The 27,500-nt window shown below is 36.6% G+C and overlaps 1 protein-coding gene across 1 annotated transcript in view; it reads left to right on the top strand.

Annotated features, from left to right (window-relative positions):
- Sema2a (Semaphorin 2a) overlaps positions 1–27,500 on the top strand; it is a 168,632-nt gene that overhangs the window by 139,013 nt on the left and 2,119 nt on the right. Inside the window, exons 5-9 of the mRNA XM_035870468.2 lie at positions 17,675–17,737; positions 18,722–18,829; positions 19,214–19,484; positions 25,581–25,811; positions 26,114–26,527. Coding sequence (XP_035726361.1) covers positions 17,675–17,737; positions 18,722–18,829; positions 19,214–19,484; positions 25,581–25,811; positions 26,114–26,527 — 1,087 coding nt within the window. The remainder of the gene's footprint in view (positions 1–17,674; positions 17,738–18,721; positions 18,830–19,213; positions 19,485–25,580; positions 25,812–26,113; positions 26,528–27,500) is intronic.

The following is a 27,500-nucleotide window of genomic DNA, read 5'->3' as shown; positions in this document are numbered from 1 at the left end:
AGAAAACAAAAATGAAAAGAAAAACAAAGAAGAGAAATGAAAACTAGAAATGAGACGCTTCGTCGTAAATCGTTTTCCATTGGTGCACTTCTATGGAAACGTCATTAGTATCAAACGTTGTTCTCCCTCGAAGAGGGAGTTTCGGGCTCGGTCGACGATAAAACCAGTCTCGATCGTAAATCGCAAAACTGCGTTGGTGCGTCCCCATAAAACTGTCAATCATGCATAGGCTAGCCGATGTCTCTGCGTCATCCGGACAGCTGACGCTTCTCCGTGAAACTCTCTGTGGAAGAAGCCAATCCCCATTTTTTCACGTTCGTTCAACCAACCTCTAGCCTCGAGATATATTTTTTCTCTTTTATTTTCAATTTTCTTTTAGTTCGATAGCATCAACGTATAAAGTTTGTTGGAAAGTATTTTGATCTATTTTGCCAAATATCTTTTCTTCTTTTTCTTCTTTTCTTTTATCGTTGAAATTAATCGTTGAAAAATTTTCGAATAAATAACTCGCCCAAATATCGATTCATGTTTTACATTGTCAATTTTGAACAAAAAATTCTCAACAACATCTCGAAACAAGATAATTTGTTTCGGATTAAACTGTTCGTTAACACCGATCATTCAATCAAAGCGATCGGAATTACGATACTAGGAAAGCCTCCTTCCTCTCTCTCTCTCTCTCTCTCTCTCTCTCTTTCTCTCTCTCTCTCTCTCTCTCTCTTTTTCTCTTCTCTTTCTCTCACATTTTACAATTTGGATACAATAACAACAACAACAACAACAACAATAACAACAGAGTAAATCTGGACGTTTCACTCGTAACCCATAGGATTTTTCACGAGTAGATGTACAAACGGCCCTTTGTGCGCTTTTCTCTATACTTATTCGCGAGCCTTTCGAAAACGTGCCAACACGTTTCGTCGAACGCACTCGATCGTGGAGATCCAATCGAAATTGCTTTAGCCCAAGGTCGACGATTCTATATAGGTAGTATATAGAAAAGAAGAGAGGTGGGAAGGGAGTAGCAACCCTGCCGATGCTCTTCGAATCGAGTAGAAACGGAAAATTGCTTTTTAACCCTCTCTCAGGGTGGTAGTCGTCCAAACGGTTTCACCCTTCTCCACTCTCTCTTTCTCTTTCTCTTTTTTTCTTTCTGTTCTAACACCAGTGGCTTCGCGAAAAGACCGAAATCCGATCGGTACTCGCAAACTCACGTTTGCCTCTTTTATTTTATTTTATTTTATCTCATCTTGTTCTTTTTTTTCTTTTACTTTTTTTTTTTTTTTTTTTTTGGCACGTTGTTCCTTCGAAAATGTTATCCAATCTCCGGTTTGTTCTTCCTCTTTCTAATTCTATTCTTTCTGTTTATATATATATATATCTCTCTCTCTCTCGCTCTCTCTCTCTCTCTCTCTCTCTCTGATCTACGAAGCTGCATCGTCGTGACTCGATCCTTCGTTGTAGAATTTCCGTCTATTCGAAAAGAGAATTCAACTCGGCTTTCAAGCTCCTAATCTCTTCGGTTAACGAAAAGTCGTGATTTTTTTCAGAGATAAGAGGATAGAAATACTCGACGAAAGTATACTGAGTATAGTTAAGTATAGTCGGTTAAGTATCGACCCGTTTTACGAACATTCGATTCGAACGTAATTCTAGCGGGAGGTTTTTCTAAATTGGCCTCGTTGAATTGGAAAGCAGATTAGATCGAAGGGGAAACTTGGTTCTTGTGTTTAAAGTAAACGGCGTACTGATCGTGTCCACCCCGTCTTCACCCCCAAAACAAAGAAAATAAAAAAAAACAAGAAAGGAGAAAGAGAGAAAGAGAGAGAGAGAGAGAGAGAGAGAGAGAGAGAGAGAGAGAGAGAGAGAGAAAAGGAATGTGAAGAGTGAGAGTAAAGGAAAGTGAGAGAAAAAGAGAGAGGGGGGAGGGAGGGAGATAGAAATACCGTGTAAAGATGTCGTCTATGAGTCCCACGGGTGCAATTTCAAAGCGTCGGCAAGTAGTAGCGGAGAGAGGGCAAAGTTTTTCTCTCACAATAGTCTCGAATAGGTCGAATAGGTCGATAAAAGAATGGCGAAACGATGTTCCACGATGTCGAAGGGGAAGGAAAAAAAAGAAAAAAGAGAGAGAGAGAGAGAGAGAGAGAGAGAGGTGTGGTAAAGAATGGGAGGGGTTAGTGGGTTGAAGGAGGGACGGAAAGAATCATTCGAAAATTTGATCGTTCTTAAAACCTTTCCACCGCCATCTCACCACCTGTCACCAAACCGAAAACCGAAAACAGAAACTATATAAAAAAAGAAGGATAGAGAAAGAGAGAGAGAGAGAGAGAGAGAGAGAGAGAGAGAGAAAATTGTTGTGTAGTCCCCCTTTTTCAACAGTAAATCGCCCCCTTTTCTTTCTCTTTCGAGTTTCTACGACAGATGCCTCGGTTTTGGGAGAAACGAATTAGAATTAGGAATAGAAACGAATTCGTAGAATACGATGTAAAAAAAAGGGAAAAGAAAAGAAAGGTCGTGTGAATTTATCGAACGGAACTAATGGATCTTTATGAGGTCGTTTTTTATTTTTTTTTTTTTTAATTAATATAAATTGAGTTACTTTTAATATAAATCTAAAATTAATGCTAAAGATTATATTACAGTCGCAAATAATATTTTATAGGTATGTAAAATGTATATATCTGGCAGATATAATACACTTTGAATATTTCGTGGATCAAGTCGTGCGAATTTTGACGTATTTATTCGAATTTCGGCGCGACGTTTATCGGGATCATCTTTAAAACTTTATCGGATCACGGTCACTATTCAATAAAGAACCAACGCCAAAACTCTCATATCTAGTATCAAAATGCAAATATCATGGGACACGGATAACGTTAATTAATAATTCGATTTCATATAGGAATTATTTAAGGCACGTTCGTACTGCATTGTCGCATTACGAACGAACTTTTTCTCGTTTCTCGCGAATTTATAACGGGGAAAGGAAATAAAGATGCCGCTTGATGTAGAACGTACGAACTTTTTCGTCCTTCTTCGTAAACGAAAATTCTCGCGAGTACATTTTCTCTTCATTTCTTTTCCCACCTGGGGAGTTCATTAAATGAAATATACGAAGTTTGAAAACGTCGTTCCGTTTAAAAATTCTTTCATTTTCTATATTACCAAATACGTTTTTAAAAGGAATAAGATATATATATATATATTTACACTAGTATTGAAATTTAATTAGACTAATATCTACTTTCTCGATTTTCAAAACAATAACTTCTTTAAAGTTCTCTCTCTCTCTCTCTCTCTATCTATCTATCTATCTCTCACTCTTTGTACATTAGATTTCACCCTAGGAACCATTTCGAAGTTTGGAGAGTTCTAAATCGGAAATCGAATCGAATTACATTCGCTCGTGAAACATTCTTCATCGTTAACTGGGAGGGTTGTCCGTGTAGGACCATGAAGAGGGTGATGTGGACTTTCGGTATCGTCGGTGTTTCGCCCTTTGGCACGAAGGAAGGGAAAGGACGACCCTGAAAAAGTTCTTCGAATCGTTGCCACCCCTATGGACATAGTGTATTCGCTTTCGACGCGATCCACAATTGTGTTGGTTACCCTTGTTCTCTCTTTCTCTTTTTCATTTTATTCGTATGCATCTTTCATCGAACTACCCTCACCGTTCGATTTTTCTATGAAGCCACAGTTGGATACTAAGTAACAACAAAATCCCATCACTATAGTGAGAAAAAGAGAGAAAGAGTGAGCGGGTGAGGGAGAGGGAAAGCTTGATTCCATTGAGAATTGACACCTCCTTTCGGAAATTCTAATGAGTTAATCAAATATAGAAAATTTGTTATGAAAGTGATCATATCGTAAATATTTTTCAAAAATTCAAGAATGCACAATTAGAATTAAATTATTTATATATGCGCGCACCGTATATGTCTATATATAGTCACTATATTATTATAATATATATTATATACATATATACCATTCGATATATCTTTGAAATATACCTATCAAACGATCGAAAGAATTGTCAGATGTAACTTGGGGATTGTATACAAATAGGAAACGACAGAGGTATTGTATAAAATTGCATCGAGCCGACACGTCGAACGTGACTCGGAGAATAGTGGGTTGTCATTTACTGGGACGTCGAAATAATACAGTAGTAAGTACCAACGACCGGTCGGACGTATGTACGTGTCACGATGCATGGGCGTAGATGAGAAAACAAAGAGATAAAAAGAGATAGATAGATGGATAGATAGATGGATATATAGATGGATAGATAGACAGAGAGAGAGAGAGAGAGAGAGAGAGAGAGAGAGAGAGAGAAAGAGAGCGTGAAAGGGAGACAGGCATCTGTCTCTCCGGTCAGATCGATTCGATAACATCATAGAAACTCTTCGAGGCTGTCACGCGAAGAAGGTGTGCATTTCTCCCTCGCACGCAGAAGGGAAAACGAAGAACAATAGTCCTAACCCTCTTCATGCTAATCCCAGTCCTCCGTTACAATTTCATAAGAGGGGTTGAGTTAGAAAAGAAAAAGTTTCGAGTTTGTACGTCCGCCGGCCCTCGAGGGATTTACTCCTACTCTTTTTCTCTCTCTCTCTCTCTCTCTTTCTTTCTCTCTCTCTCTCTCTCTCTCTCTCTCTCTTTCTTTCTCTCTCTCTCTCTCTCTCTCTCTCTCTCTCTCTCTCTCGTTCTCGCTTACTTTTGTTTTATCTCTCCATCTATCCATCTTTCTCGTACGTTCCGCACGAGTTACACCTGTACGTGGCTAGAATAGAAAACTGTGGATTTTTTCCTCCTTCCACTTTTTCTCTATAATATCTACTTACTTACTTACTCCCTCCTTCGACTAACTTCGAAATCTTGTAACTTTCTTAGAGAGGAAAAAGGTCTGCACGGTGTGGCATAAGTGCTTTGTTTCTTTTACCAACTTAAATTTATTGCCACTTCTTGTGGATGACTTCTATCTATTTCTCAAAGATATTCATTGACGAGACATTTCGAATGAGTGCTATATCAATTTTCTTGGAAATAAAATTTGTTTGTTAAAAAATGAAAAATAAACATTCAAAGTAAGATGAGGATGGGGGCGGGGATTAGATAGGTCAGAGAACGTTATTCTCATTATTCATTCTCACTGTTAAATGAGACGTACGTTGTAAAGAGAAAAAAGGAACCAGAAAGAGAGAAAGAGAGAGAAAGAGAGAGAGAGAGAGAGAGAGAGAGAATAGTTAGAAAAATTTTATCTATGAAATCAGCTTCGTCGGATATCATTGGTTACTTGCTTCTATCTTGTCATCGATTGGCACTTCCTCGTACTAGTAAAAAGACGAAAATATAGAAGAAGCGGAAACTTCCGAGAAGAATCCATGCTTCCACAGAATACGCGTCAGTTTGAAAAGGGGTTTGGAACGTGATAAGGGAAGAAGAGGAAGACGTTGATCCCGGCACGTTCTGACCCGATCGATTTGTACATGGGACATTCTACAATATGTGTATGTATGTAGTGAACGCATATGTATATATATATATATATGTACGAGTATGTTCATCTCATAACGAAGCCGAGACATTGAAGTGAATTTCCAAGTGTGAATAAAAGAAGAGGAAATGTCCGATTGGAAGAGAGAAAAATGAAGAAATATATTTTGCATAGGTCGAAATAAGGACAGAGAGAAAGAGAAAGAGAAAGGTTTTAGATTCGTGGGAGAGAAAATCGGAATCTATAAACTAGCCTTCTGTATTCGATAAAACACTAGTTTCTATCCAGGACAACGTATCTGAATCCTACAATATCTCGATGGACCATCTACACAGATGCTACACTTTTCTATCTGATGGATACTTATAGTGAATACGCAAGGGCCATACGAAGGAATTGGTTTTTGGTTGCAGTTACGAGAGACGAAGAAGCAGAAGAAGAAGAAGAAGAAGAAAAATAAGAGTAAGAAGAAGGACATAGAAATCTCTATACTGAAAAGAGATGGATGCTACTACTTCGGCAGTGTAACCTTTTACGTTTACTCGAGCGTGATAAAATATTAAGGAAGCTACTTCGTAGGATTTACACGCCAGTAAAACTACGAATGAGATATCGTTCGACCGATGACCCGCATGTAAGAGAGAGAGAGAGAGAGAGAGAGAGAGAGAGAGAGAGAGAGAGAGAGAGAGAGAGAGAAAGAGAGAGAGGGAGAGGTAGTCCGCGATGTTTCTTTTTCATTTTTCTGTCTCCTGACGAACTCTCGTTTCTCACGGTAGAAGTCTTTCGATCGTTGGATGCTCTGGGTATTTGCCCATTGTGCGAGAAAAAAGAAGGCATGAGGGAGTTGTAAAAAAGAAAAAAAACCCCCATGGCATACAGAGATATGATTCCGTCCTGCTGTTCTTTTCTAAAATGACAATATTAAATATGTATTTCAAGTTGCTGTCTTTTTTTTCTTTTTTCGTCCTTAATATATTTTTTTTTTTTTTTTTTTAGGAACGAGACTTGCTTCACGTCAATGTTGTGACTTTTGAAATGTATTTTTTTTTTTGCTTCGAAAACTACAATATAACTCGACACTCTTCCTTTTTAATTTATTTTTGTTTTCTACCTTTTGGACGGACAACATTTCGCGATATCTCGAAAATCGTCGTCGGCTGAGATTTATGTATCCTAGGAGGGACAAACTTTATCGTAACAATGAATTTCGAATAAGATAAGGAAGTACCGCAAAACGTTAGTTTGACGAGCACTGCTCCAGAGTTCCATCTCTCACGCTGTTAGCAATCTCGTGTCCTTCGTATACCTTTCAGGACGACTGCTGATACGGTACTTGGCGCAGTGTCGCAAGTATTATTTAATAAGGTTAGAGACTAGAGAACTTTGGCACGAGTTTACGTACGTCGAATTTTCTTACTTTATTTCCTTGTGAAAGTTCAAACGTCGAACTAACTTGACACATTATTTCACTTTAGAGTCGTAGAGAGAAATTGTCGTATAAATTTTCCAAAAATCATTTGAAACATTTTATCTGATCGATCTCGGAAAATTGTTTATAAACTCGCTCGTTGTTTGACGTTTAAAGTTATAATGAAGGTACGAAGAAAAAACAAAGAAAAGGAAAAAAGAAAATTCAAACAAAATCATGCGATTTAACCTTTTGTCTTTTTTTTTTTTTTTTTTCTTTTTTTTTTTTTTTTTTTAACAAATCGAGTAACGAAAGAAAAAAATATAATATGTACAATTGAAAGAAGACATCTCTTAGTAGACACTAATACTCTTTTCTCTTTTCTTTAAGTCGAAGGAAAACTTTTGTACGTTCATTAAGCTTCTGGACACTGGCATGCTTGTTCTTAATATCGTTTCAAGAAACGAAAGAAAATGTAAAAAGTATGAACAAAGGAAAGAGAGAGAAAGAGAGAAAGAGAGAGAGAGAGGGGGGGGAGGGGTGGACGATCCATCTGATCGTTGAGAGCTTTATCTTTCTTTCTCTCTTCTTTCTTTATTCCCTTTTTCACGGCTTCTCAAGGAATCAGAAGCTCAAGAACTTTTTAACGAAAATAGAGAAAGAGTAATAGCGGTATAGGAAGAATGAATGAGAGAAATAAAGAGTACAACTCCAGCAATTTTCTCTCTCTCTCTCTTTCTCTCTCTCTCTCCCCCGTTTCTTTTTCTAAAATAGTCGACGGGTGAAAGTGCGTTGGATGACTATTGAAGGAGGGGGCAGAGCTGGGCGAGATGAGAGAGAAGGGTGTCGGTAGTCGTATACTCTTCTTAGTCTGGAACCCTCTCGAGCCATTGTGCAAACATCGAAATTGTAAACAGAGAATCCCTGGATAGAAGTCAAGCGTTGAGCTATATGCCAAGGCTGCGTTTTAACGACGTTGATAATTGGAGACTACGCGAAACGCGGCCCCTATTATCCTAAAGTAACCGTCAACGATACGCCTATTACTATTTCATACTTCACCATGATTTTCTACTTCGTTGAATTCAGCTAATTTACTTGTTTTAATATTTTATTTATTTTTCTTTTCTTTTTCTTCTAGGTTCATTTCTTTTCTTATTAATAATTCAATAAATAATAAATAGAAATTGATTATCAAAGGTTAATGGAACGTGAGAACGTAATAATAACATCTTTCAAGTCGATTAGAAATAGAAGGAACTCGTTTACGAAGACACAACTTCATAGTCGATTTCAACGTTCTCGTTCGATAAACGAGAAGCCAAATTAATTAACGCTTCCAATCAACGATTTCGATTTGTATAGGACCACAAGTCTTCTCCCCTCCCTCTCTTTCTCTCTCTCTCTCTCTCTCTCTTGGTAATATTCGTAGTTGTAGTTGAAATATTATTCGTATCTATACATATATTCGTACACACTAACTCGTACAGTGTACATGTAGATGTATATGTACGCTTACGCCTGTCTCGAGCTCGAAACATAACTTTCTCGCTATTAATCTCAAGTTTGTAGAAGCTCTCTTACCTTCCGCTTCATCGGGTAGAAGCCAACAGCAACAAACCTCTCCCAATCCCCCTCCCTCCTCTCCTTTCCTCCCTACTTTTCCCTTCGTATCCCACCACTAACATCTTCTCTTCCTTCTTCTATCATCGCTACTTTATAGCTTAACTTTTTAATTACCGCAGTGACTCGTGTTTATCGGCCCATTATTCGCATCGTACCTTCTCCGGCTTCTCTTCTAACTTACAAAACTCTTATAGACCCTTGGAAACTCTCTCCCTCTCTCTCTCTCTCTCTCTCTCTCTCTCTCTTTCTCCCTCTCTCTCTTTCTCCCTCTCTAACTCCATCCGTCTTTTTCTCATTTTATTTCGTTTATTATTTCCTGTCTTTCTTCAATATTTAATTCATTCCTTTTTTTTTGAAATACAGTTTTTATTTGTAGTTAATAAATTCACACACATATATACGAGCGTAAGTAAGCAAACAATTGTAATTAATTTTAATTATAATAAAAATTTTTATTTATTAGCCTATTAACAATCAAAAAGTTAGAAGGTTTAAATTAATTCATGCACTTCTACTTTTATCTTTCTTTCTCTCTCTCTCTCTCTCTTTCTCTCTCTCTCTCTCTTTCTCTCTCTCTCTCTCTCTCTCTCTCTCTCTCTCTCTCTCTCTTAAAATTCGTAGACTCGAAGTCGGAGCAGCTTTGTTCTTGCTAATGAGACTTGAATCGGTGGAAAAGGTACGACCGAGAACGTGAGAGGGAAAAGGAAAAGAGAGGTGGGATAAAGGAAAAGAGACGGAGATTCGAGTATCGCGTGGCGCGAACGAGACTCGAGGACTCTTTCGCGCGAATTTATGGCGAAAGTGTTTAAATAGCCATACAACCTCTCCGCCATCATCCTTTCCTTCCTCACCCTTTCTCCTTTTCGACGTTCGTCCGTTCGTACTTGTCGACGTCGCTTAAAACCACGAAAGAGAGAGAGAGAGAGAGAGAGAGAGAGAGAGAGAGAGAGAGAGAAAAGGGTAAACGAGATTGGTGCCCTTGACGTCTATCGTCAACCGTACGATATAGACCCTTTTTAATCAACGATCCTTTTTCCTTCCGTGTTTTTTTTTTTTTTTTTTTTTGATTACATACGATTATTATTAACGTTCTAACGATCATCGAATTGTTATACAAAATTTTATACTTATTACTACATATGATTTTCTTTTTTTTTTTTTTTTTTTTTTTGTATTACTATTTTTTAACCGATCATAAAAAATATTTAAACAAATTTGTATTTGTAAAAAGTAAAATAAAATGTACGATTTACTTATAAGATGGTTATATAACACAGAAAAAAAAAAAGAAAAAAAAAGAAAACGTTTACGTAAATTGAGTAATCTTAGAGTTCAATGATGAATATACGGTGCACGTGTGTGTTTTATGGAACGGTCAATGATATCGTTTGAGGTACGCAGGTTCTTCTTGGAAAAGGATATTCGAGGGAAAAGAATCGTCCATAGTGTTTTAATATTTTAGTCTCTGGCTACGGTCAACCTGATCGCAGACATCGTTTGAAAGAAACGTACGCTCGCATCGATTGCATTTATTGGTATTCGATATCATCTTCTATTCCTCGTATCTCTTCTTCTTCTTCTTCTTTTTTTCTTTCTTTCTTTTTCTTATTTGAAGCGCAGATGCGGTGTAATATATAATCGCATTTCTAAGAAATACGTAAAGATGATGATTTTTCGATAATATAACTATTTTTATTAACTTTCTAATTAATATTTATTCGAACTAATCTAAGTGAACATTCGTATTTACTACGATTGCATATGTGTCACATAATTATATCCTGTGTGGTTGTATGGTCATTGAAGAAAATTCGTAAATTAATGAGAGCAGTTAATAAGTTACAACTTACAAAGTTACGTTCCAATTAGCTCAATCGTTCGATAAATCGAGAGAGCTCATTCCAAACTTTCAACCTTTCGATCTTGAAGTATTTGGTTTTAATAATCAAAACGAGAACTAAGAGTAAGTATCTCTCGTCTATCGATCAAACGAAAAGTAATATGCTTTTCCTTTCTCCATCTCTCTCTCCTTCTCCCTCTCTCTCTCTCTCTCTCTCTCTCGCTTTCTCTCTCGTGTTTCATAAATTCCAATTTCTCACGACTCAATTACGACTTTCCGCAGAGTTAACGCGTGATATAATACAAGTTGGGCTGAAATGATTTCCAGAAAATTTAGCAAAGCTCACATACCGTGCGATACTGTTATTGCAGAAATCAAATCGACGATTTGTTATCTTCCCAAAGACGAGATAAGAAATATAGAAGAGAAGAGGGAAGAAAATGAAGAGAAGAAGAAGAAGAAGAAGAAGTCTTCCTTCGTTTCGTGAAACTTTGGTCGTTACTAAAACTTCGCGTTCATTGGCTCTCGATAATTGATACGAATGACTTTTCTCATTGAACGAATCTGATTGTTTCGCAAAGGAAAATTGTAAAGGAGAAAAGACGAATATATAGATATACAGAAACGATCCGTCTGGACCGAAGACAGCATCGATCTTATGAATGAAACAAAACAAAACAAAACAAAACAAAAAAAAAGAAAGAAACAAAAACAGAAAAGAAACTCATAGCTGTCTGTATAAAATGCGATAAAAGAAACAACGTCATTGATATCGAGAGACATTGTTATAGTATCTGCATTTCCGGATATACGAGAAAAGGAAGAGAAAGAAAAAAGAAATGAACAGACGGAGGAGAGAAAGAGAAGAGTGAAATGACGAGATCGTTCAACAGACGACACAGCGACGACCAATAGCGTTCGTGGACAGTAGAAGTATCTTTGATCGATGGACGTTGACGCATCGACGAGACAGTCGAGGGTAAAAGAATAAGAGAGAAAAAGAAGGAAAGAGAGAGAGAGAGAAGAAGAGAGAGAGAGAAAGAGAGAGAACAAATGGCTCTTTTCCACGAGGACGACGAGCTACGACTACGTTGTAAGGAGTAAATCACAAAAATTGAAATCCACCATATCGGATTGGAATCAATAGCGAATGCAGATTGAATCCCGAACAAAACGTACTTCTTCTCTCTTTCTCATATATACATACACACACACAGATATATATATATATATATATATATATACATATATAGGTACATGATAGACGAACAAGAAGAGAAAGGGGAAAGGATGGGGTGCGACGGGTTCCATTAGGAAAAAGTGACTTACGGCGTCGATCGACAGCGAAAGGCACTTTTCGTTCTACCAGAAACGTCGGGCCCGTTTGCGAAAATTTTATACTTACCAAACTGGCATTTTCACTATCACCAACCCATCGTCAGACCAGACAGAGATTAAGGATATTTCTTTTTTTTCCCCTTGTAAAAATGCTATTTTAATTTGTTATAATCATTTTGTTATAAGTTACAATTTGAATATTGTAATTATTGTATTATTGAAATAATCTAATGGTCTTTGATATTAGATAGAAATGAAGAGAGAAAAGAATTGCGAATAATTATTTTTTATTATTTTTAATCAAATCGATAATTATTTAGATCAATTGTTTCCATTATATTCCATTATATTATATCATTAATTATTTTTTTATATTTTAATGGAAAAAGAACAAAAAAAACATGGAACGTTGATTGAGACGGATGAGAAATAAAAGAGGGAAAGAGAAAGAGAAAAAGTCAGTCTTATCTATCGTTGTGGGATGCCTCTCGAGCTTAACTATTTCATGAGATAAAAAGAACCGCAGTGGGTGCCCTTTGCGATTCGTGAATATTTCAAAACCATCTCACAGGTACCGTTAGAATTTTCGACTGCCGGCGGTTAGGGGGTGTCGATACCCTTGGGATGACCTTATTTTTTTTTTTCTTTCTTCAATATTTTAACACAGTAAATTGTACGGGCGCTATGTAAGTATACATATATGTATACATACATATACATATAAGACTGTTACGTTTATTTTTTTAATCTTTTAAAATCTCTTTTTCTACCTCCCCTTCTCTCTCTCTCTCTTTCTCTGTCTATCTGCCTGTCTGTTTTTTTTTCTCTCTCTTCTAACAATCGCGTCTGGTTGGGACAAAAAAAAGAGATTTTTAAATAGAGAGAATCTCCTCTTCTTTTCTCTCTCTCTCTCTCTCTCTCTACGTTCATCATTGAAGATAGAACGATAGAAGATAAGAGAGCTACTATTCGGTACCTAAGGCTCTTCTCGTGAGTAGAGAACACGTGGAGAAATTTCTGGAACGCGTCTTCTCCTTCGTAGTTGTAACGACACTGATGATTAAACATACCAAGAGGGTACTGTCAAGAGAAAGAGAGATAAAGAGAAGACCAAAAAAAGAGAAAGAAGAAGAACGAATTTGGTAGAAACTAACGACGAGATGACAACCCCTGAGCTCTCTCTCTCTCTCTCTCTCTCTCTCTCTCTCCTCGCAACATCATCACCTCTACCAGGAGCTTAATCAACCCGGCCCGGATGCCGAAAGTCTAAAGCCACCCTCTGCCCGTCTTGCTGCCTTACAACCCCTTGAATAGACCGAATGGAGACCGGCGGAGTAAAGAGATAGATAGAGATAGAGAGAGAGAGAGAGAACTCAACTGATCCAGAGACGACGAGCATAAAGCATCCGAGCTCGTCTGAAGTGGGACACGGTGCTGTTGGAGTAGTGATTACACGTGGACGCCCGGTGCTCTTGCCACTGCCAGAGGATGGCACTGATGCCGACGACACTTGCTAACCGTAATCAGGCCGCCTTTCTTGCACTCTACCTTCTCTCCTCCCTAACTTCTAACTTCACCTACTGGCTGCGAAAGAGAAGTCAAATTTTGCTTCGCAAGACAACTCCGATATTGGATTATTACATTCAACTTTGTACTTTTTATCGTTTTCTACTTTTTCGATTATGATAATGAAGCGTTTCTAACAATTTATTCTGTTTTTTTTTCTTTTCTCTTTTTTCTTTTTTCTTTCTTCTTTCGTCGTTTCGTCGCTCAAGAACTATCTAATTGACAAAATTCAAACAAAGATAATAACGTAAACGGTAAAGGGAGTCTTTCTTTATTTTAATTAAGTAGTCGATGCTCGATAAAATGAATAACACGACAAAGTATATAAAGAAAAAAAGAAAGAGAAAGAAAAATGAGAAAGCCGAAGAAACGACGAAGAGAGTGAACTGTTAACTCGTACCCTCTATCGTTCCTTCCAATCCTCTTCGCATCGTTCCCAAGGTGATTTTACCTTTTCTAATAAAAAGAACCTTGCTAACGATCTCGCGGAACGAAGTAAAAGGGATCTTAATTCTAAATCGTTTGTGATTAAAGACTGCACTACCTCTTTTCCTTCGGTTCTCCTCGTAACAGACGGCTGGGGTTTGGTATATCATTATGAGGGTAATCGCGTTAAGGATTTTGTAATTTATATATACCATATTCGTTAGTTCTACGTAAATATGTGTATGCAACGAGAAAACGTAATTTCATTGATAATGACTTTCAATAATTATTTCTAAATAATGAAATTGAATGGTGATTTCTAATAATTAATATCAACGAATGATTTACCAATAATTAATTTCAATAACGATTTATATAACAATAATTATTCAATAATAATAATAATAATAATAATAATAATAATAATAATTGTTGAATTTTTAAATAAATTATATCAATGATAGATTCTCGATGGTAGGATAGATAGATGAAGATAAAGGAAGAAATAAAGAGGTGACGAGAGTGGATTGTAAGACGCGCACAGGTACCAGCAATAATATTGTCGGTGAAACGCGGTGCATCATTTTATCGTGTCGCATACGATGCCATTAACTTTACGGCCCCGGCGTGCCTCCCGGCATGCAAACGCCTCGACTTCCATTACCGGCACGGTACGTCGACTATTAAACAGAAATATCTTCCCGTCCTCGCGGCGACGGGTGCCCTATCCTAAACTCTCAGGGAATTCAGTTTCCGCGGATTTGCCTTCTCCTTTCTACCTATCTACCTACCTATCTACTCTCTCTCCCGGTCCCTTCTCTATCCCTCCTTTTCTATCTCATACTCTACCACTTTACCCTTCTTGCCATCGTCGTTTCTATCGAAATCAGAAACGAAGACGTTGCTGCTTTTACTTTTGCTTGTATTACTATTCCATCAAGCAATCTTTCTATGAAATCTCTCTTTCTCCTCTGTTTTTCTTTCTTTCTTTCTCTCTCTCTCTCTCTCTCTCTCTCTCTCTCTCTCTCTCTTACACGTAAGTATTTCCGTGCAATACTTACGAACGAGTAAAATTCGTCTACGCTTGCATATTGACCGGTCAAAGTTTTCGTAAGTCTTGTTCCTATCCGGAACAATTTTCAAGATTGATCTGAAATTTATTGAGAATTTATTTAATTGATTTTTAACGAATGATATTATAAAAAGAAACAAAAACCAATAGAATACCGTAAAAAATTAATCAGAAAGAAAGAAATTTTATTCGAGCAAGTTCACTTTAAAAATCATTTATTATTTCGTTTGAAACGTTTCGTAAAATCAAGAAACGTAGATCTCGTTTGCGAGTTTTCTTTCGTTTTTAGGAAATGACATTACGAGCTTTTACGTTATGGTTTAGTCGTTGTAACTGCCCGTAGTAAGCTAAAGTCGTTAGATGGAAAAGCATCTGGTTTTCCACATAGGCAACGCATGCCACGGCCATTTCTAGCGTTAACATCCTCGGTTGATCCTTGTCCTCGTCATCATATCCCTCGTTCCGAACTATCTACATCTCTAACTCACAAACGGGGATAGCAATGATTAGTATAACGAGGGAAGCCACATGTAGAGAGGAGGCTTACAGGTAACGCGCATGGAGAGATGGTTCTCTGCTTTTAATTACCGGCTTCTATCTGTACGAGAAGATAGAAGGGAATAGTAGTGTCGGCAAGCTCTTAATGCAGCTACGCGTTGTACTTAACGCGTAATGCGTATCTATCCAACGTACACGCGTAAAGGATACGCACGCATAGTACAATCACGCATACAACTCTACCATTAACAAAGAGGTTGATAACTAACCGAATGGAATTAGTACATTCTACTATTACGATTATTTATCTTTCTATCTTTTCGAACGAATAAGTAACTAAAGATTGTTATTGATTAATTTCTTTCTGAATGAATTTCTCAAATTGCTAAAATAGTTAAGTAACGGATTGAGTATTTAAGATGTAAATTCGAAGACTCGAAACGATGTTGAGATAGTTCAAAGGAACTAATTTCGTTAAGTCTCACTGCTAAGTTCCATGGAAATAAACGTATAGATGGTAAAGGAAGAAGGTGAGGGATGAGATTCGATAGGAGAAACGTAAGGCGTAACTGTAATGCTATACTACTTCGTGTTCGTCGTTTTGCAACAGGAAAATGGTTTAGGAAGGTTTAAGAGAGAGAGAGAGAGAGAGAAAAACGATGAAAGAGAAAGCAAGGGAGAGGATTCTCTCTCTCTCTCTCTCTTTCATTTTCTCTCTTTCTCTACCGACTCTTTCTTTTGCTTGACGTTATATTGCACGTTTCCCGGTAACGAAAGCTCCGTTCGACTCGCTGCTCTGTACGCGGCGGTATTTCAAGAGTAATTGTAGTCACCGAGTACGTAGTTTCCTTAAGAAGATTATCTTAACTACGAGACTCGTCGAAATCCCCTGCGACAGTTATTATTAACGTGCCCGGCGCGGCATAACGTTTTGCACCAACTTCTACTGGAAAGCTATATGCTACGAAATAGCTTTACTTCGAGATCACGAAATATACGAATCTCGATAAGAACGTAAAAAAAAAATGTCGTGTACTGGGTTTTTTCCTTCTTTTTTCTTCCTTCTTTCTCTCTCTCTTTCTCTCTCTCTCTCTCTCTCTCTCTAAGTTTTTCTTTTTAATTTAAAAAATCAGATACAGATAATTTAACACAAGATCACGATTTATCGTAATTTTTATATATCACTGTAATTAATTCTAATAACAATGATATCACGCATTTGTTCAGAGTCATAGTAATATTTCATATTATTCTAAAAATAATATTTACTTTAATTTTGTTATTATACGAGGATACCTCTCGTGTCTAGAATTCGAGCATTAAATAAAACAAGAACGAAAGAAAACAAAAATAATAATAATAATAAAAAAAGGAAAGAAAGAAAGCAGAGGATGTACGTCAAAGTCAGCGGTCAACTTGCTTTCCAGTCTCTTCGTCTTTTGGTCGTTTTTGGGTCGAGCCTTTGAATGAAGGAAGAGGAGAAGGAGGAGGAGGACTGTATAGAGGGTACAAGGGGTACAATTTCAAGGATCGCCGGCGTTTCTGCTCGTGACAGAGTGCACGGGAGTGGCACGCGACGTCCGCAGGAGATCGATCGTTAAGGCTAACGCGTTTCGGACGATTGACCGTGCAAACGAACCACTTCCTGTTCCGAATCGTAGCCGCGACCTGGTCACCGACACGAAATGCTTTGTGTGTCAGGAAGAAAGTGTCCGAGGCGGTTATGGGCTGGGAAGTGTAACAATGGCTCAACGAGATGTTCGAAAATGTTCTACATTGTGTTTGCTCGATCGTAGAGAACAACAGTTCTCTCTTTATTTTATATATATATATATATACGTTTTTTTTTTTAAATAATTACAATAGGTATAATAAAAAAATTGTTGTTTAATAATTTTAATAATTAATAACACAAAAAGAAAACAAGAGAGAAAGAGAAAGATAAAAAGACGAATATACGAATTTTTGTTACTAGCGTTGACCTTATTCCACTACGATCTATATATATACCAAGATATGTAACACAAAGATGATAGTTATCTAACGTGAGAGCATCCACTTGTTTGCGCCAACAAAATGTGAAGAATGCACTCTTCTTGTCTCCTTCTTCGAAGTTGTAAGCTTGAGCTTTTTTAGCTTGGCGACAAAAGAAAAAAGGATTGTGAAACCCTTTGGAAGGTGTGCTACTACTGTTATATATAACAAGGAGAAAGATGAGACGAACTCCTCAAATATTTATATAATGTATGTGTATGAAAATGAATGAAAGAAACCAAAAAAAAAAAGAATTAGAAATTACGATAATCTATATACGTATCTAATATATATCATATATTTTTATAGTAATTTTATTTTATATCTTTAATGTATTAAATCCTTTTCTCTTCTTTTCTGTTACAGAGGGATGCTCTAAATCTGGAACCAAGTAATGTCGCTAATTGTGTTTCAAAGGGTAAATCCGAGGTAAGATTTATCGAATTAAAATATCCATTTATTTTCTAAATCGATCTGAATCATTAATTCGAATGACAAAAAAAAAATTTTTATTTCAATTTGATAGAATTAAAAGGATTCATTTATTATTGACCATTTAATTTATTTATTTAATTTAATATTTTCTTGGCTTTTTTCATTAACGTCAGAAATATGAAGTGAGAATAAATTTAATCATATTTCTCATAACATTTCAAGTACGTTTCTTTTTTTTTTTTCATATCATTTCATATTAAGTACGTTTAAATGGAAAGAGGAAGAGAGGGGGGAAGGAGGGGGGAGAAAGAAAAAGAAAGAGAAATATATTCAAGAATAAAGAGTAAAAAAAAAGAAAGGTAAGATTTTTCTTGGTCGATCGTGTTTTTCATTCCTAAATCGTTCGCATATCACAGAGGTGCACTTCTCTCTTTCTCTCTCTCTCTTTCTCCTTTATAACATCGAAGGCGGACGCTTAGCTGAGCTTCATTTATATTCATCGTGTATGCATAGCCGAGGTGTAAGGTCCACGCAAATATTCCGTACGTGACGACAAAGCCAATTTATTTTCCGTACCGATTGGCTGCGAAATACGCGCCCGACGTGATCGACCGCATGATTCTCGCGAAATAGAGAAAGAGAGAGAAAGAAAGATGTATATATATCTTGGTGTGAATGAAAAAAAAAAAAAAAAGAAAAAGAAAAAGAAAGAAAAATATATATATATATATATATATATATATATATAGCTGTAGTCTTTTCTTTTCTTTTCTTTTCTTTTCTTTTCTTTTCTTTTCTTTTCTTTTATTTACTTATTTCTCTCTTTATCCTTGAATACAATTTTTCGGATAGCTCTCATCTCGCGCGAAATACAAGAACGAAAAAATCAGCAACACATTTGAAGTCCCTCTTCCGTGCGGCCCTCGTTTCTCTCGTTCGACGAAAAATTCAATTTCCTTCTTTCCCTTTACTTTTCAGCATTTCGACTGTCGTAACCACATAAGAGTGATACAACCAATGGGAGATGGCAATCGACTCTACATGTGCGGCACAAACGCACACTCTCCAAAGGATTGGGTGATTTATGTGAGTACAGTTCCTCCTATATACCGGTATTTATAGTTTTTCGTATTTGCTTCCAATTTATCGCGAATCTATCAATATAATTGATTTTAAGATGAAACAAATTTCAAAAAAAAAAAAAAAAAAGAAAAAAAAGAAAAGAAAGGAAAAAATCATGAAATATTCTATTTTCTAAACGCAACATCTAATTAACGTAATAATAGAAATTTCTGTTTCCATTGGGTATACAATGGCGACGTATCGCATTATGCCCATTCCAATCTACATTCATTAGGTAGTATATTACACCCAACGGATATACATAATTACAAAATGGCTAATAGAATATTATAATATGCATTCTGTCTGTTACATCCCATCGAATTCAATTTCCGTTTTCGTTTGCAGAGCAATCTAACGCATTTACCACGACACGAGTTCGTTCCCGGCGTTGGGATGGGTATAGCAAAGTGTCCTTACGATCCTGCTGATAATTCGACGGCAGTGTGGGTAGAAAAGGGCAATCCTGGTGATTTGCCGGCCCTTTATTCCGGCACAAACGCCGAATTTACGAAAGCCGACACAGTCATCTTTCGTACGGATCTTTACAATTTGACGACCGGCCGAAAAGCTTTTAGCTTCAAGAGGACCCTCAAGTATGACTCCAAATGGCTCGATAGTGAGTACATTTTTTATTTATATATATATATATAAAAAGATTCGATTTATATTTTATTTTATTATAGTTTCATTATTATTAGCGTTATTATAAAAAGAAAAAATTTCAAAGAACGATGGAAGATTATTGGATAAAATCCAGTTACAAAGATCGATCGTAAAGCGGCTAATATCGTAGATAATTATTATCGGAAAACGTTCAAAAGTGCATTCCCTTCCTTTCCATAATAGTTATCCATTGCGAGAGTACTTTGCCAACTAAGAATAATCCAAGAGTGAAAGAGGAGGCTAAGCGCCAACCCTCCCTCTCCGTTCTTCGTTCCTTCTAATATTGACACAAAGGACGTAAGTTAGAGACGGAGAGCCTACAATTACTAGGTGCATTCGCGACAATGAAATTTCCATTAGACTTAGAACGGAGTTTTGACAGGCTCGAGAGAGAAGAGAGATAGAGATAGAATGAAATGGTGAACGTCGTCTAAAAAGCTCGAAGTTCGGGGTGAGTTTACTCGAAGAACAAGAGGGTGAGAGGGAGAGAGAGAGAGAGAGAGAGAGAGAGTGAGAGAGAGAGAATAAGTAGACAAGGCCGGAAGAGCGACGGAGTACTTTGAAGTAGCGAAAGCCTTTCGTATTTCGAGGGACACGTTTTCGGGGCTTAAACGATCGCGGCGTAAAGCCCCTCGCGTGTTGGGAAGCTTTTCCCCTTTTCCTCTGCTGCACTACCCTGTCTTTCCATTTCCCAAGGCCGATGGTAGCTTCCTCCTGAACAACTCGCGACAGCCTCTTCGAATAGTAGCACACGAAAAGACCGAGACCGATAGCACGAGAGGGTGAGACGTTACTTACGCAGGGATGCTTTGAAAATCTTCGAGTGAATTATCGAATGTATGTGTGTGTGAGAGAGAGAGAGAGAGAGAGAGAGAGTATGAATGGAAGAAAGGAAAGTAGGTGGTAACAAAATAACACTCTTCTTTATATAGCCCTTCGCCAACTAAACGGCTACCATTTTTACGTCCCTTTTTGTCTCTTAACATTATTGTTTCTATGTATCTTTTTCTTCCTATTTTTTTTGTTTTTTTTTTTTTTTTTTTATATCTCTATAAAGGGCGGTGGAGGGAACGGAAGAGTTTGTATATGCTAACTTTTCTTCTATGAATCATACGACGTCTAAACGACGCGATAATGTTACTTTAATTAATAAACTTGTTGATATTAGAATATCTTAATCCATTAAAAAAATTCTATTCAACATTCAAAAGAATATTATTAGAAAGAATTGAAGTAACGAGTATACTTACTTCTTCAATTAATTAACGTCAAGCTTACTCTGATTTCACAAAATGTATTCTCTCTCTCTCTCTCTCTCTCACGCGCGCGCGCGAAATAGTAGCGAGGGATGTCGAGCATTGCCCAAGTAGTGGTTGTTGGAAATACTAGCGTGAAAGTAGTTGCCTTATATTTCTCAAGAGGGTACTCTTCTTCTTCCTTCTCTCTCTCTCTCTCTCTCTCTCTCTCTCTCTCTCTCTCTCTCTCTCTTTTCCTCTCTTTCTATCTCTGTTTTTCCCGTAAGCGAAACGTGCCACTACTCGACCTCTTCTCGACCCGACAGCCTCGAATCGTCGAGCGTAAGGGGTGAAAGGTGAATGGTGCGACTCCACTTTGTATCTTTCGTGGCACCCCCCACGGGATGCATGATTAGCCATTTGTTTCGTCGTTTAATTTGAGGACGGCCCCTTTTACCCCTCTCACTCCCTCACTCTTTCACTTTCCTACCCTACGCAGACTCCTCGCTCGCTATCAAGAGCCATTCTCCGCATCGAGTTTGTCTATTAGCAGAGGCGTTGATTAAATGCAAGAGTAAGAGTAAGAGAGAGAGAGAGAGAGAGAGAGAGAGATGGAGAAGGAGAGAGGAGGAAGGAAGGAAAGGGAGGAGGGATCTCGAGACGAATGAATTCGCGTCTTCGAAATTCTCTACCCTCTTCCCTCTTCTCTCCTTGTATATGTCTATGTATTTACGTGTCTATGGCAACAAGAGAAAATTTGCGCGGATATTCCCTGACGTAATAACTTTCCCCCTGACTTTAATGAAGGAATTACGTTGGTATCTCGCTTTATTTTCGGTCTACGAAGGTGTCGACTAAGCTCGTTGTTTAATTTCATTTACCTGATCATTCGATATGTTCTCGACCGATGATTCACGTAGTTTTGTTTGTTTAGATTTATGCAAACTAATAAATCATTAATATCACACCAGTTAAATTTGATTTTGACATGGTAAAGATTTATTTTTCAAAAAAAATTCATTCATAGCTATGTTATATATGAGATACGTTTTAACGAATCGATATTGACGAGATCGATTCTATTATATCGATAATATTCGAACACGTGATTAAAAAGAGGACATTTTTCCCATTAAAACAACGTTTCTTTCAACCCTCTACGACTTTTCGTTCCAAAGTTATCGCCTTCGAAAGATAGCCATTCATAATTCGATAATAACATATGTTCGTAGTACTATAAGCGAAAAAAGTATTTACGCTAGTCAGCTGAGCGGCTTGCGTAAATTCCAAGAATTTATATAGGTTAGTGTGTTAATCTGAATTTATCAATGAAATCATATAGGCCAATATATTATCGAAACTATTTGTTTTTTAAATTGGAATATCTTCGGTATTAAAGGTCGTAGAAATTTGAAATAAAAACCATATTAAAGCTTACACTTTCCACTATCATTTGATCATATTGTTAATAACAAATAACAATTTGTTATAAACAATATTTTATAAGAAAATTTTTATAATTAATTTTTTTTTTCAATTAACCATAAATAACCCATATATACATATATGCGTTTGATAAATTTTTTTTTATAAATAATTTGTTATAAACAATTTTCATGAATAATTTTTTGTTCACTAACGCTAGATACTCAAATAGATATACATAGATATATACAAACAAAATATACATAGACATATACATTTAACAATTTGTTATAAATAATTTGATAAGATATATAATCTAATCAACGATCTATGTATTAACAATTGATGGTAGTATCTCTCTCTGTACGCCTATCTCATGTCTAATGGAGAACAGTCCGCTTGGGATATTTACTCACCGATCGATTGATCATTTGCAAGGTTCAATTGGTGGTTTACTAGTAGTAAATTAATTGTAGTATATTATCATATGTTACAATAGAACGAGTTCATTGTTTATTGTATTTGCATTGTTAACGATACATAGATATAGTCCGATATATATATATATGTTCTCTATTGAATTTTATCATACAAATAGAGTTGGAAATTTTTAGACATTAGTTAGTGCCCCTTTTGTTAGTAATAACTAATATTATCACGCTCTAGTTCGTTTCAAATCATTCATCATATGGTAATATTCGTTCCTGTAACATACTAACACTTAGAGAATCGTTTCTAAATAAGTTTTAGCATGAAGAGTAGTTATACCGATGAATCATTTTGTTATTAATTAACTTGTTAGCAATTCGAGCAAAATCGAAACATGTCACGAAGAGAAATTCGCAATGGTGCATCTATTGTCTTTGCTTTTCGAAAAGTTCCTCGAATTAGTTGACGAACGATACAAAGTTGAAATGGATATATGATCAGCGAAGTGGGAGCAAGAGAGCAAAAGCGACAGAGATAGATAGAGAAAAAGAGAGAGAGAGAGAGAGAGAGAGAGAGAGAGAGAGAGAAGAAGGACCGAAGGGATACGATAAAGAGAGAGAACGTCACGAGAGCCCTTAACAAGCTCTGAATAACTGACCGACGAGCGTCCACTTTCACGCGTCCTTGCGCATGCGAAACGAGCTTTCGACGATGTCGCGTGACTACTTCCTCCTTCGTGGATATTATACTCGTACGTTTGCTTCTCTCTCTCTTTCTCTCTCTCTCTCTCCTTCTTGCACTTTCAAACTAGTTTAGTTAAACCTATTCTATGGTGCTCGTTAAGATTTAAGGTCGATGCACTTTGGCCGGTATATATATATATATATATATAAAACTATGTATTTTGTTCCTTTTTATGATCGAAATTATGCAAATTATTTAAGCACAAGATGGCTGCCCCTCTTCACTGCTGATGAACGAAGTGTGTGTGGGTGCGCGCGTGTATGTGTATATATATATATATATATATATAAAGATAATGAGGTTTCCTTCATTAATGCTTTGCAATTGTTTATCCAATACTCAACTTGTGAAATATACTCGCTTATTATATTATTTACGAAAGAATGTTAATAATCTGTAAAATAGTAATTAAAGGATCTAGCATCTTTAAAGAAAATGTGAAATATTTTCAACACAAGGAGGACAATATACCGATAGAAAAAGGTACTCTCCGGACGAATTAATTATTCGCTTTGTGCACATAGTACACCTCGTGCTTGTTTATCGAAGGCAAACGCCTGCTTTATGCAAAATAAACGCGTGCTCGTCGGCGGAGGAAAATGACGGGTTCTGGATGGGGTGGATGGAATTTTTCTGCGTTTAAATCGCTCTTCGTCCTGATACAAACCTTCCCTCCCTCCCTCCCTCCCCCTCTTCCTCTTCCTCTCTCTCTCTCTCTCTCTCTCTCTCTCTCTCTCTCTCTCTTTTCTCTGCCATTCTTTTGCTCATTCCCTCGGTTTTACATTAAGCGACGTGAAACGAGAACGAAGTGTTGTGTAAGAGAGAGAGAGAGAGAGAGAGAGAGAGAGAGAGAGAGTTGGTGGGATGGCGCAATCTCTCTTACAGTTCAGCGATTAAATCGATTGTCTGACACGCCTCGATGCCGGAAGTTTGATGTATCGAAGGTGCAAAATGTTTTTTTGAGAATAGATAGAGAAAGAGGATAAAAGAAAAGTACGAATCACTGAAAGAGAAACGTTTGTTCTGTTTTCATCGGTAGGATTCGCGTCTGACTAGTGTCGTATCTATTCCGTTGCGAATGGAAACAGTTGTTATAGCGATACGGAAAGAGAGAAAAGCATTTTCTGTGAGAACGTTGCTCTCGATTTCGTACGGAGAAGAGGAATAATGAAATCACCCGAGGGACAGGTTTCATAAAGTTTACAAGTTTCGTCTCTCTCTCTCTCTCTCTCTCTCTCTCTCTCTCTCTCTCTCTCTTTTTCTATATTTCTCTCCTCTCATCCTTTTTTACCGGCTGTATACACCGAACTCGAAATTCCATTTTCAGCCTTCATTTCCAGATGATCGAAAGAGACAGAAGAGATAATTTTAACGAAAATATAATTCTATGAGAAACGGACGGTAGAGATTATCTTCCGAGCGAATGAATGTGAGGCTTTACATTTTTTAAATGTCGACTCTCCCACGAATACATACATTTTTGTTAGAATGTGTTGAAGCAACGTTGGGTTTCGATTTTTGGCCGAGCTTCTGAATTCAAGGAATTATTAGCACTCCGATGCTCGTAACGAGTGAACCGTTAAACGGTTTTACGATTGTGGATCGTAAAACGACAAGTGGATGCTCATTAAACTTTCGTTAAGCCGCTGCCCGAAGATCCGACCAGTGCTAAATGAAAACTACAAAAGTCGTTCGCTCTCTTTATCTTTCTCTTTCTCTTCTACGGTTTTTTCTCACCATGGTGGAAAAAAGCTCTCTCGTTTCTCGTGTTAAGTTAACCCACGACTTGCTAGAATCCTTGGGACGTCCATTTTACAGTTTTCACGTTCACATATATACTCTTCTAGAATTTCCCAACTACCGAACGAACGAACGAACGAACGAACGAACGAACGGGTCTCTGTCGAACCATAATTTTACCTCTTTTACTTTCTCTCTCTCTCTCTCCTTTTTTTGTTTTTTTTTTTCTTTCTTTCTTTTTCTCCCTTCCGACAAGTTTACGGGTTAAAGCAATGAAGACAACGGCGTATAAAAAGACGACATAAAATTCGTTGCTTCGTTAAGGATCTTTCTTTTTTTGCTTACTCTTTTCTTTTCTTTTTTTGTTTTCTTTTTTTTTTTTTTTTTTTTTTTCAAACAATGTTTCTGTTTTATTATAATGTATATATCTATATGTTCAGTTTTTAATTTAATTGTTTTATATTATTATTTTTCAGAACCAAACTTCGTTGGATCGTACGACATTGGTAGTTACGTGTTCTTCTTTTTCCGCGAGACCGCGGTTGAGTACATAAATTGCGGTAAAAGTGTATACTCTCGCGTGGCCAGGGTTTGCAAGAGAGACACCGGTGGTAAAAAGATACTGTCTCAGAATTGGGTGACGTATCTGAAAGCCAGACTGAATTGCTCGATACCCGGTGAATTTCCCTTCTACTTCAACGAAATACGTAAGTTATCTATTAATTAAATTTTTCCATACTCTATTTATCAAATAATTCTTAGAATAAAAATTAACCAAAGTTTCGTTTTTATCCGATATTTCGTAATAGATATTAAAATTCGTTCGAATTATCGAATCTCTCGTAAATTTTTTTAAAATTCACAAATATTAAGAACATTTTCTATTTCGATTAATATAATATAATTTAAAAAAAAAAAAAAAAAAAAAAAAAAAGAGAAAAAGAAAAATACTTTTCATTCACCTGAAAACAAAATCGAATGATGAAAAATTTTTTTACTGTAATTTCAGAGAGCATTTACAAAGTGCCAGGCGACGACACACACTTTTATGGAACTTTTACAACTTCGACAAACGGATTGATGGGTTCAGCAATCTGTTCCTTCCACATCGACTCGATCCAAGAAGCTTTCCGTGGGAAATTTAAAGAACAAGCAACGAGTAGCAGTGCATGGTTGCCTGTACTATCAAATAAAGTACCAGAACCACGTCCGGGACAGTGTGTGAACGACACAGAATCTTTACCGGATACCGTCCTCAATTTTATAAGATCTCATCCATTGATGGACTCTGCGATCTCGCACGAGAACGAGAAGCCGGTCTTTTACAAACGTGACGTCATGCTCACACGACTCGTTGTCGATAAACTTCGTATCGACTTTGTCGGCATTGATTTGGATTACACGGTCTACTACGCTGGATCCAGTGAGTGCTTTTCCTCTCATCTTACGTAGTAAAAGAAAGCAGCTCTTTTCTCTCTCTCTCTCTCTCTCTCTCTCTTTCTCTCTCTTTCTCTTTTTCTCTTCCTCTTGTACCTCTTTTTTTCCCCTCATTTTATCGATATTTCGATGAAGCGAGAAGATTCTCGTTTTATCTCAAAGAGAAAAAGAAGAAACCTAATCGAGAAGCAAAGAGGGAGAAATAAGAGGAATGAACATTTTTCTCATGAAATTATTAACGCTAAGAAAAGCTATTGTTACTATCATATTTTTTTTTAATTATGTTCTACGCTTTACGATTAGATCTGAAAGGCCATTTATGATACGTTTGAATTCATAAAAATGAAATTTATTTACTTATTTTTTTTTGTTCATTTTTCTTTTTTTTCTTTTTTTTTTCTTTTTTTTTTTCTTTTTTCTTTATTAAAACGATCACGAAAGAGTATTAATAGATGTAGTTCAAGAGAATTCTAAGCCTCTCGTATGTTCTTATCAACGATTATCTCTGGATCTCGTACAAATTTCATTATCTAATAAACCGGCCGAAGCTTTGACGCGTCTCGTTAGTTGCGTGTAGTTATGGTATTAACGGTTGCACGATAAAAGTATGTCATTTGTCGGAGATACGGTCGTATGAAAATAATTAACTTTTGCGGGATTAAATATATGACTTTTTATTTATCGAAGCAAACGAGATTATAAGCTCTCGTTGTTTTTCTCGTACGGTTGTTATTTCATTCATTTTGTTTTACCTTAATTATTAATCGTTCCCTTTTCGAAAATATAGATTGACATAAAAAGTTATTATTGGCATAATTTAAAATAATTAAAATTGTTCGATAAAAATTTTAGATAATATTCAATTATTATTATTATTATTATTATTATTATTATTATTATTATTATTATTATATTTAATAATATTATATTATATAATGAATTTATGATCTATTAAAAAG

Source organism: Vespa mandarinia, chromosome 7 (assembly GCF_050613455.1).
Source record: "Vespa mandarinia isolate Hongniang chromosome 7, ASM5061345v1, whole genome shotgun sequence".
Classification (NCBI taxonomy): domain Eukaryota; kingdom Metazoa; phylum Arthropoda; class Insecta; order Hymenoptera; family Vespidae; genus Vespa; species Vespa mandarinia.
This window is presented reverse-complemented; position numbering and strand designations above follow the sequence as displayed.